This window comes from Corvus cornix, chromosome 6 (assembly GCF_000738735.6).
Source record: "Corvus cornix cornix isolate S_Up_H32 chromosome 6, ASM73873v5, whole genome shotgun sequence".
In the NCBI taxonomy this organism is placed as follows: domain Eukaryota; kingdom Metazoa; phylum Chordata; class Aves; order Passeriformes; family Corvidae; genus Corvus; species Corvus cornix.
Window position 1 is genome coordinate 17974308 of NC_046336.1, and position 12159 is coordinate 17986466.

At 40.0% G+C, this 12159-nt stretch overlaps 1 protein-coding gene across 3 annotated transcripts in view; it reads right to left on the minus strand.

Annotated features, from left to right (window-relative positions):
* Window positions 1-12159, minus strand: part of WDFY4 (WDFY family member 4) — a 124380-nt gene that overhangs the window by 95706 nt on the left and 16515 nt on the right. For all 3 annotated transcript variants that reach the window (XM_019293922.3, XM_010411034.4, XM_039554104.1), the window contains exons 9-13: window positions 11601-12053; window positions 9903-10007; window positions 8853-9043; window positions 5701-6311; window positions 1558-1651 (exon numbers count right to left, since the gene is read on the minus strand). In XM_019293922.3, the coding sequence (XP_019149467.1) occupies window positions 1558-1651; window positions 5701-6311; window positions 8853-9043; window positions 9903-10007; window positions 11601-12053 (1454 nt within the window). The remainder of the gene's footprint in view (window positions 1-1557; window positions 1652-5700; window positions 6312-8852; window positions 9044-9902; window positions 10008-11600; window positions 12054-12159) is intronic.

Sequence of the window (12159 nt, forward strand, 5' to 3'; positions counted from 1 at the left end):
ATTTTTCCAGGTTACTCCTGGACACTCAGGCCTAAAGTATCTATCACAGCGCTAAAAGAAGCGGAAAGAGAAGAGTTATTTTCTCTTCTTCTCCATATTTGCTCCTAAAAAATGTATTATTTAATTCAGTCTTAAATTCAGAGCAAGAAACCCCTTAAAACTTTTTAATGAATGTCTGAGATACATCCACAAAGCCATTATTTCATCTCTCATCCAGCTGTCAAACACTGTGGTGCTAGAAAAAAAAAAATAGTACACTGTTTTGGACAGGATATATCTACCCAAAGAGTAATTCCTTCAGTTATTTTCCTTCTACCAAGTAAATCCCCCTCACTAGCCACTGAGGTTAAACCTTTTGCATCACATCTTACCAGAATCCTGTGCTCCAGGTAGAATCTCCTTGCACAAGGATTCATGCAGTGGTTTACGTTATGATTAACAGTATTAAAGTCCAGACTTTTATGTCTCTACCTGGCAGCATCAGTGAGTTTCCCAAGCTCTGAAATATTCTATCCATTCTCTCAATGATTTTTTCAATAGAAATAGTCAGGAAAATTCTATTTTTCCTGTATCCTTTTTGTGGGTTATTTTATGAGAACTCTTTAAGACATTTGTTAACTCCTAGCCAGGGTTTGACTCAGGACCTTGCATAATAGTGGTCCTGTTTTACCTGAGGCAATCATATTCATAACAGCAATACTAAACAAACACTACCAGTAATAATTTCTTACTGACTAAGAAAGGAGTGAGAGAAAAAAAGAAAATATGAGCATAATTAAATACATAACTGAAATTGCTGGAATTTGTGCTCTAGTCCTTCATACTTTTAAGAACACTGCCATCTACTGAGGGTCTGAGAGGCTCTCTCTCTTGCAGAGCTCAACTCTAATTTCTTGATGACACTCTCATCCAATTAACGATTCTACTTGTTTTTCAGAAATTAATTACTGTAATTAACAAAATTTCACTAGCTGATGGCTTGATTCCAATAAACAGAGCTGGAAATTGCCAGCAGCTATTTGCCCCTTTCATAGCTCTGGATGAATAACCTGGTTTTATTTCAGGCCCTCCATATGTACTTGACTGCATTCAAGTATTTTGGACCAAATAGCCAATACAATATAGGAAATATCTTTATTCAGAGTGGGTGTATATATATATATAGAAAGATACAAGAAAAATACATTCTAAGCTGCATTAAAAGTTTATGGAACATTAGGTCCAAAGAGCCAGACTTTTCTGTTTGCTAGGGCTGTTAGCAATACTTTAGACAATTTTCAAGGCACTTCTACATTATGCCTTTGGAATAAGTATTCTGGGACCAAAGTCCATGTACTGCATCAGACAAGTATAGAAATGCTTAGGCAAACTGACAGCCAAGAGTCTTTGTTGTTCTCACATCTGTTGACTCAGTGAAGTTTGTGCTGTTCCTCCTGACAGTGTTTTAGGTAAATTTTAGAACTACCACATTTGCAAAGAGTAAGCAATTCCTGGAAAAGAAGCTACAGAGAAGTAGAAGACACTGTTTAGATGGCATTTCGATATGTTCAGACTCACCTGAGCATGTCCTTCATTGTACAGTTTTGGCAGCAACCTCACCATGACACAGACAGCACCTGGATGTACAATGGTGCAGTCTCTCATTTCCAACCTGCAGTGAAAAGACACATCCTAATTATCATTAAGAACAGCAAAGAGAGTCTAAAAGTGCTCCAGCAGAGCACAGCATTAAATCCTCCTAGCAGCAACCAGGCTCAGCATTGGAAACTAAGCAAATAATACAAATGACCCAGAACAACTGGAAGCCTCCTTCAAGTAACAAAGACAGGACATCACCTGCTCATCCCAGGGACCTGCACATTCAAAGATGTGCAGCAGCCTCTTTAAACAAACTTTGCTTTTGAAGGTATTTTCAGAAGAGAAAATAGACAACCAGAGGAATCACTGATGCATCAGTCCACAACCAGTGTTATCCTTTTATTTTCTAGGAGTTTATAACTTCAGTTATACAGTAACTTCAGTACTTTAAAACATAATAGAACTAAGCAAAGGTGAGACAGTCTTGATAAAATCAGTATGTCACCCTCCCCTTCCAACACCAAAATTTGCCTAAAGTAGTAAACTAAAGTTGAATACCTGCTTTCCCACCAGTTTTCATTTTTGCCACTTACGACCTTTTTATGTTCAGGCACAGGAAGGAACTGAGGAATCAGAGACATCACAGAGAAGATCTGCTTATGCCATGATGCAGGTTAGAGGTCCAATATATCTCAAAGATGAACCCACAGCATAGCAGAAACTCTAGTTTAGGCACTACAGGCTTGTCCTGTTCAGAGTATCATCAGCATTTCTGGGTGCACCTCTGAACTGGAGTTGTGATGTACACTGTCAGAAACATCTGTCTGAAGCAGATCTCACAGCAAAAGCAAGGACAATATTTAATGGCTGTAATTAGACTGACAAAATAAAGCACAATATGTTTTATGGACTTTATAAAACACAAGGTACAAGTATAAGAGTAAGCGTAAAAAAAAAAGTTTTACAAGGGATGTAAAGGAGGATAAAAAGGCTGCAATTAAACATGTTTGTTAGCCACTCCCAAAAAGGCTCATCTGATACAGCAGAACAGGGAGTAATGTGTAGCACACTGCCACACAGTGACAAATAATTCTTACTGCATCCTCAAGAAAGATAATTTCAAATAAATTGCTTGTTTGCAATATTTTCTGTGCAGTAAGCCAAAATCAGGTCTGGTATAAAAAGTTGTTGCAGCAGTGGTTTCAGTGTGGATACATAAACCTCTGCTTGACATGAATGTGGGCACGTTTTTAAATGTCAACGAAAAAAGTACACCAAAAATATGCTCTACTTACATTTCGCTGAGAAAACCCACACCATTTTAAAAGAGAAAAATCCAGGCTCACTAAAATCAATAGGAGCAAAATTATGGCTGGAAACAAACTTGGTGTGCTGGTCAATGCCCAGGTGAACATAAGCAAGAGTGTGCCCAGGTGGCCAACAAGGCCAATGGCATCCTGGCCTGTATCAGCAATAGTGTGGCCAGCAGGACCAGGGAAGTGATCATCCCCCTGTATTTGGCACTGGTGAGGCCCCATTCTGGGCCCCTCACTACAAGGACATTGGGGTGCTGGAGTGTGTGCAGAGAAGGGCCACAAGGCTCATGAAGGGTTTCTAAGAACATTACACAAGCCTTATCTCCAGCCTTCTCTGTGATTTTCTATGAGTTTCTCATTTTATGGCCTGTCTTAGTACAAAAGCTGTCTTCCTGTACCAACTCCTCCCCTCTGCAAATACCCCATGTCCCATACTCCTGCCCCAGGGCTATCCAGTCAGCCCTGTGATTCCACTCCATCTATCTCACCAGTATCATGCTGTGAATCACAGATCTGCTCTGCACTAGCGCTACTTAAAAATAAGACAGATGAGAGGGTTTGGGGACAAAATGAGATGTCACAAAGAACCTGAAGAGCCATTAGCACAGTTGAGTTGTCTGTGGTAACAGCAGCTGCAGCAGCCACGATGCTTGGGTGGGCACAAAGAAGGGCTTCCCTCCCAAAGAGATCAGCCTCAGTTAACACAGCTTGCAGCAAGCTATGTCTAATCACCAGGAACAAAAGGAAAACCAGAGACCTCATCTGTCACAAAAGGTGTTCCAAACATTACTGCAGGAGCAGGAACACAGAGGGCTGGTTTTGAGATGGGAATGACAGGATCAATTCCCCTGTGTCCCAGAAGCTTGCAGCATCATTGACCACAGGACAGTGGAAGGGGCTACAATATTATCCAGCATTAAAATGTTAACTTTTTTATATATTAGTCACAGGCTCCTGCAGGGTCACCTCCCTTCCCTGCCTCTTTGGGAATGTTAAATATATGTTGCAAGATGGGGCATCACAGGCCACCTACACTGACTGCATTGAAGTTCCTCCTTTCAAGCTGCATAGCTGCTGCCTGAAACCTTTTCAAGGGGAAGTGTGAGTGTGGAGTACAGCTAAGAGGAAGCTGCATCAGGGGAACAACAGGCTTGCAGAAACTATGGGATTTTTTATTTTCATGAAATTTACTGCTGGAAAAGGATACAGGCTCTATGGCTTGAAGATTGTCAGCTCTCCAGCACATGTTCCTCTTTTGTGTTTGCATACATTTGTCGTGGACAGTCTCCAACCACCCCTAACTAATCCGGCTTCCTTTTATGCCTTCACATCCCATAACCAAGACAAACAGTCCCAAATCAGACAGTGAGAACTGAAAGGGTCCCAGTTTACAGGATTAATTTCTCCACAAGTGGTATTCAATTACTGTACAGCATCACATCTCAGCAGGCAAAACAACACAAGGACATAGGAAGCCTTGCTCATTTCGGACCTAGTGACTTCAGAAGGACAATCAGAAGACAGAGCCACACTGCTCCCAGCATTGCCCCGACCTACTCTCTCTCCCTTACCATCCCTGGGCCTCCCTTGTATGCATACTTAAGCAACAGACAGTCTACTTCCTGTAACTACCACCATCTATATACTCTTTGCATATGGACCCAAGTTCTCCCAAATCAGGCTAGGAATATCTGCTTGGAAAAGAGCATTCATTCCTCCCAAGCTACCAAGTCCTCTCCCCAGCACTGAGTATCTAACCAGAAACTTCCAGTGTAATTTAAAGAGTGGTGACAGGGAGCAAACGCCTCCATGACTACTTTAAAATCTGCTGCACAAGGAACAAAGAAATCCACCACAAGTTTTTCTACTTTCTTCAAACAAGTTTAAATATAACCAGAAATGCTTATTCAGCCTGCCTCAGTACTCAGGGAAAAAGAGTTCTGCTGACTTCAGTGACTGCTGCTACAAGTGGCAGACGTCATGTCTTGGTCTTTAACTTGGAAGATGACTTTGCAATAATCTACAGTAAGGGTTGAAGAAGTCTCACACTTATCAGTTTAGCCTTTTTAAGCAAAACTTCAACCAGAAACATAAATTTGGTAAAAGGACTGAGAGATTCAAGATAAAGCTACAGACAAGTGAAGGGACAGAAGATCTCATTAGTTACAAAATGCAGGTTATTCAGAACTGATTCACAGCTGACAGCAAAGCTGATTTCTGGTATAGTCTTCCCTTTCTACAAAGGATATATATTTTGATATAAACCTTCATTCAATGAGGCAGGCAGCATGACTGTCCCTTTTCCAATTTTCTCTGTTTCAGCATGAATGTGTCTGCACACATATGCTTGGACACAGATGCATGAGAGAGCATTTAAAATAGCTTAGAGTAATTTTTATTTTTAATGTATTGAGTGACTGGAAGCAGCTTTCCACATAATTGAAAAAGTCAAAATTGATTGGGGCAGGTTCAAGCAGTGAACTTAAAGCACAAGCTTTAAGTCCCAGCAACCTTGTTCTTCGACTCCATTCCTGCTCCCACATTTCAGGTGTCAGAATCTCCAACATAAACTCTGCAGCTCTTGGGGCTGTGTGTCCCACTGCTGCACTAAATCCTTATGCCCCACTTCTACCATCATTTACCTTTCCAAAAGCATAGATTTCTGTTGCCTGGAGGCCTGGGACTTGGGACAGAACTGATTTGTTAGCTCTTGGCAGGTTGTATCACACCTTACCTCAGTATACTACCATATAAAATGCACATACCAGTCTTAGTACTATATTTTCTGTAGTAAATAAAAGCTTACTTCTCTTCAGGGTTTCCCCACAGCATATAGGTAGAGGCAGGTAATTTGTTGCCTGGTCTTTTGAAAACAACAGGATGCTCTTCTTGAGCTTGGGGTGCCTCCTGATCATCTCTTGATTCTTCTCCCATCTCTGGCTTCCTCTCCTTAAAATAGCTTTCCTGGTGGAGGGTTCCTTTGACCATACGATCAAGAAAATTCAGAATCCAAATGCTGTTCTTTAGCCACGCTGGGAAAGGTTCTGAAGAACAGAAAACTGCATCCAAGAATTCCGCAAATGTCCTTTTCTTCTCAAGGCTCACAGGAATTTGCCTTCCCTCTCGTGTCCAGAAGCATCCAAGTGATCCGAGATCCTCTGCCATCTTTTCAAAGAGACCATTCCTCTGGAAGAAGTTGCTGTTGACAGGGTCTAGGTGCAGGGCTGCAGTTATCCCCTGAAGTGTGTAGAAAACAAGCTCCAATATACAATTCTGTCCAACTGCTGTCCACTGCCCAGATGGAGGGTCCTGCAACGCACCTTCCATGTCTGAGAGGAGGGACAGGAGCCCATTGAATCCACTGCAGGTTCTGAAAGCTGAATGGCTCTTGGGACTCTCCAATATCCTCAAGAGTGACTACAAACATTGGGAAGAAAGGAAACAAAAGAAGCACTTAAATCAAAGGACAAAGAGGCTTTAGAATATTTTAAAATTCCAAGTTTGCACCGAAATTCTTTCACTGAAATTTCACTCTTTGGTGGGGGGGGGAGGGGGGAGGGGAAGGTGGTCAAAATAAATGTCATCACTGCACAACTTCTCTTCCTCCCTTCCCCCACAGACCCAATGAATCATACAACCAAGATTTGGAAGCACCCTTAGGAGCAGCTAAAGCAGTCAGCCTGACAGGTGGGGAACAGTGCTCACAGGAAGAAGCAAAGGAATCAAATTTCCTGCATTACATATCCTAGTCAGTTTGGCCAGAGGTAGTTTCATATCTTTGGCTGTTCTTTTATCAGTCTTCTCAGACTCTCTCAAGAAACCTGCCTTTGCCCTAAATAAATGGAAGTAAAGATTAAATGTAAATACCCTCATATAGAAACTGGCAGGAAGGCACAGCTCTCTACAGACAAGTCTTCCTGCAGCCCTGAATGCACGTGAGAACCCACACTAGACTTTTGCTCAAATGACTGAGAAGGACCTTTCCAAAAACCAGTGACCCAGGATGGCACAAAGAATATTGTAAGCAGCAGGCTCTCCTCATTAAGAAAGACGAGAATACCTTTTCTCAGCTGAGGTATTTTTAAAGTTTGCACAATACTTTAGAGGAAAAAAGCCATAAAAAGTAAGATCTCAAGACAATGAAGTCATTAGATTTTATCTAACCTCAAAAGGCTTAAAGCAGGTTATAAGTGAATGCCACTTGACAGTATTACACATGCGTAAAACCAACTTAAATAATTTGCCAATTTTGAATGCTATGGGCTTGCCATTTTAAAACAAATCTTGAAAAGTTATTAAGAGCTGTGGAAGTAAAATTGATGAGAAAAAGGAGCTTGCAAGGAAACCGTCTACTGCATTTGAATATAATTGATCCCAAGCTTTTCAGGTGTCGCACAATTAATTTTGTACAGGGAGTTTTCAAATTTGATACTGTACCTTTGCACATTGGAAAGGGTTAATTTTACATATAGACCTTCCCAAGAGATATCCAATGGAAGAGCTTTACTTCACAACCTCCTTAAGAGGAACAGTTTCTAAGAGAAATACATCTGCCTGTAACAGGATCTAGGACTGTGAGAAAGGGTTGCCAGAACTGAAGGGGTAGGGGGAACTCTATTACTGTCATTCAGTTTTGTATGATAATGTATCAAACCAGGCAGAGACTTCTGAACAGGGAGTAAATTTAATAACTTAGAGTTGAAGTTACCAGGATGGCTTTAACACATTCCAGAGAAGGTCAACAGTAAACACATTTCCTCCAGCTTTAACTCAGTTAGAATTTAATCGCCTATGAGTTAGTATTCCTCTGTCTTGAATCTATAAAACTGATGTCTGCTGGAAACCCCCTAACTCAGTTACTGCTAACAGAATTTATTTCGCACATTCCATTATTTGTTATTCCTCATAATTGTCCACGTGTCACACTGGAATACAGCAGTGCTAATTGCATTTGGGCTCAGGCTTTAACAGCTAAATATACATTAGCAAATCAATCTGAATTTGTGTGTAACACAATCACAGTCCCAATGGATAAACAAAATAAATTCATTTGCTTACATTATGCTTTAATACAGTTATCATTTGTCAAAATTAGACACTGAAGTTGCATTTATTTTCATATTAGTTTGGACACCATACTCAACTTTTCCACAGGTATTGTTAAAGTTTACTGTTTCAAATTGTCAAATGAAAGCTATAAACTTTGTTCTTTAATTTTTTTTTAAGTAATATGGTTCTTTTATCACAGAAGCAGTTGCTATATTGTACAGAAAAGTTAATTTCATTCCCACTTGATAGAGAAGGTAGAATGAAATTTTAAAATCAGTGCTTACAACATTGCTGCTTTTCAACTGGATGCCTATGACCTAAACCAAAATAAAGCACAGCGATTCTTTCCTCTGTTTCATTGCTTAGGGATCAGACACTCTGGAGTCAATAGAGGCTATGACTAGTTCTAGTTTCTTTCTCCAAGCATTCATAAAGTTCTTCCTTTCCATTGCCTCATCTCTTTTTACATGATACTAGTGTTTGTGAGAAATGACAAAATTAAGGACAGCAAAGTTTCAACCATGGAAACTTATCAGAATGAAGCTGTTCATCTCATGCCTACCCTGGCTCTTCCAATCTCACTCCTTCACATCTGACATCCTCTCTCCACATATCCACTTTCATTCCCATTTGTTTCTCCTTTCTCTGTCACATTACACAGAACTGTTCATACAATTGTGCCTTTAGCATTTCCATTTCTCCCTCCTGCATTACTATTTAAGTCTTCAAAATACTTTGTAATCTGATACTGAGTAAAGTATTGACCACACATGCATTGCTAAAAATCAAAGTGCTCAAGTTACCATAATCCAGAGCTTGCCTATGGCTCTTTTTTCCTCTGCTCTTGCCATCTTGAAAAAAAGAGAGTTCCCAAGAAAACAATGCCCAAGTGATAGCCACATTAATTACCTTCAGCAGATCTAGTTTCAGATGCAGTTCCCATTGAGTGGAAGAACAGAGGGCCCCAATAATAATGCTCATATATTCTTCATAATTGATGACTGATAGCTGCTCCAGGATGCTGAGAGTAGCACTCCTGTAGCACTCATCATCCAAAAATATCTTGATATATGGCACCATTCCATAGTCCTTCAGAACAACTAGGGACAAATATATTATCATTTGTTAGTTAAACTATCCTTTGCTCATAGTTTTTACAGGCAGATTTTCAATGTTGGTGTGAGGTGCCACATTTCTACAAATACAGCAGGACAGGTAAGGAGAGCAGCTGGTTAAGCTAAAGATGACACAAACTGAATGGCACAAGAACAACTAGGGATAAAATGATTGGGTGTCCATGGTTTCTAATCATCAGAGATGACAGCTTCCCAATACAATAATGAATGAAAAGGAAAAGACACCTTAGTTTTCAGCTTAAGCATCTTTTTCATTTAGGAAGGGAACTTTTTGATGGTTTCTGAAAAGACCTTTACACTGTGCAAGATACTACAAACATGATGATTCTAGGATTTCAGAGTTAATTGAGTGGATTCCAGTATTCACTAGAGTTCACTCCTGTACTATGTTCCACAAGATTCCCTACACACAGACTTCCTAGGTATAACAGTAATATAAGAGTGTTACTCAGCATGCACCTGATCCAATCAAGATTTCAAGTAACAGAAATGATGGAAGAAAATCTGGATGAACAAACAATACACAAGAGTCAAGTACACACACATTTTTTCCAGAAGCTAAGTTTGTACATCCTATATAAACACTTCAGGAGTATGCACATGGATCAAGGAAACAAGTGGACTGGGACAAAGCTCATTATGCAGGATGAGAATACCTTTGTCACATTTCTTCCTAGTGTAACACAGTTATCCCTACACTTTAGCTTTTGTCCTCCATTTTTGACTGAAGCACCAAAGTCAGAAAATATTTTGGTGCTCCTTAAAACCATGGCCACCTACCACCAAATATCACGAAGGTAAATGCAGTCATATGTTTCCTTACCCGTGTTCCTCACAGACCTCGCTGTAAGGGCAGCCACCATCTTCAGCATCACAACATTTAATTCCTTCTCAGTGCCTTCTTTCAGACCAGGCAGGTGAGTTCCAGCTGTCAGTATGTTAAAAGTAATATTACAATATACAAGAAATGGGCAACTGTAGCTAAAATATATTTAGCCAAAATGGAAAAACAGTTCTCCAGCAAATTCTAGCTTCTCTCAAGTATTACTTACTGGCTACTTGAAACCTAAAAACAAGCAACAAAATACAGACATGTCATTGCCTATTTGTCAGGGTCTAGTCTGGTTTTGGGAAACACAGGTCTGACTCTTGCTCTGCAGCCCACACCTCCTTCATAACTACAGGCAGTACTGCTAATAGGAGTGTTTTCACTTCCCAGATGGTGTAGATTTACCTGTCTAGTGGTATCTAGTAGGAACACAGATAAACAAAAGAACAGGATAGATTATGAGCTATGAAGTGGTAAAATATTATAGCAACAGAGAGACATTAAATACCTAATCTAAAAGCCAAGAGCAGAAATATCCTGCATGTTCAAAGGCAAACAGGATCAGACAGCGTATGGTAAGTTATTTTAAGATCTAAAAGTCAAGAGTTTCCAGGCTAAATTTCTGGAAACCAAGAGAGGGAAGTAGCAATAATTTCTTCTCACTTGTCCCTCTTCACCTGTGTGTCTAAATTTACAAATTATATAGCCATTCAATCACTCATTCTGTAAAATTTTTATCACCACATTATCTAAAGCAGTGAAATAAATGCAAAGACAGAAGAAAGACCCTATGCACCAGCTCATAATCAGAAGACAAGTTTCCAAGAACCTTGGTATTTATCTTGACAATCCTTATCTAAGCATTCTTGTGCAAAATCCTGGTTCTCTGATATCGAGAACCCAAATCTAAGTGTCCTTGCAGTTGATGGATGTCTGCACTCTAGAATTTCTGTTGTAATTCATATTCCTTCTGTTGTGTATAAATAATTCAAGTATGCTTACTGCATCAGAAGTTATTCCTAGTACCTCGTGTCTCTCCTCCTTCAATAAATGACTCTTGCACTGAAATTTAAAGGCATTTCCCAACTCATATAGCACAGAAAACACTATGATGCCTTTTTCTTTCATTAAAATAGTAGTTATAAACCTTTAAATATGTGAGTCTGTCTCCTAAGTTAGCTGTACTCCACAGTTACCAAACTAGGGGTATCACCTTCCTGTTTCTGTACTAGGAGATAACTCTATCACATCACAATGAGTGGTAGCAATTGTGGGGAACATATGGCCAAAGTTCAATAAACTGTTTTCTATCACCAGTCCTCAGGATTAAGGTGTTACTGTCAGAGGAATAAGCATTGTGGAAAACTTTTCTTGCTCCAACCTCCAGCTGGCATTCTAGAGAGCCCCAAACTAAGACCTGTTTAAAAGTGTGGGTTGAAGGGTACCACCCATAATAATTCATCATACACTAGTGAAGAATAGCCCAGAGCTGTTCAGGCTAGTGACCAGAACAAAAAATAGCAAAGATTTCAGAGAGAACCCAGCTTAATGTGTCAAATTTAGGCCAGTTGGCTTGAAGATAAAATCTAGCTACTCAGTATATAAAATATATAAATTTATCATAGAAAGAGATTATTCATTCCTGTTGATCTGCCTACTTCAGTGGTCATTGTGAGTGGCAGTAAGTTGTACCTGACTTCCTCAGGATCTTGGCTTCCTTCCTCAAAAGTGCCAGCAGTAGGCCTAAGAGCCCAGAGTCACGGAAAATATCACTAAATAACAGGTCCTTCTGGGTCATGCTGAGAAGGCACTGAAGAGCTGTTAAGGTGCAGAATGGCACTATATTTTCCTTGATCAAATACTGAACCTTCTTCAAAATCTCATGGGGGACATAGGACAGGTCTAGGACTATGGACTCCACCAGTCTGAAGAACTGGACTTGGACTGGGTGTGGTTTGAAATGAATTATGTCAGTAAATTGGTTGATAGGTTGCAGTGTCCATTCCAGAAGAAAGAAATTCACTCTGTCCCAAGCCCATATGGTACCAATTGCTGCCAAGATTCTTCCACACAGGTGCTGATCATTACTTCTCTGGAAAATGGATTGCAACACCTGAAAAGGCTGGAGGTTTTTCACTGTCATTCCTGTGGGGAAAAAACCCAATTTTACATGAGTGCTATTTAAGCCTGCAAGCACCATAACTATAATGTTAGCTCATGTCTGAAAGTGGAAATAAGAGTAACAGACATG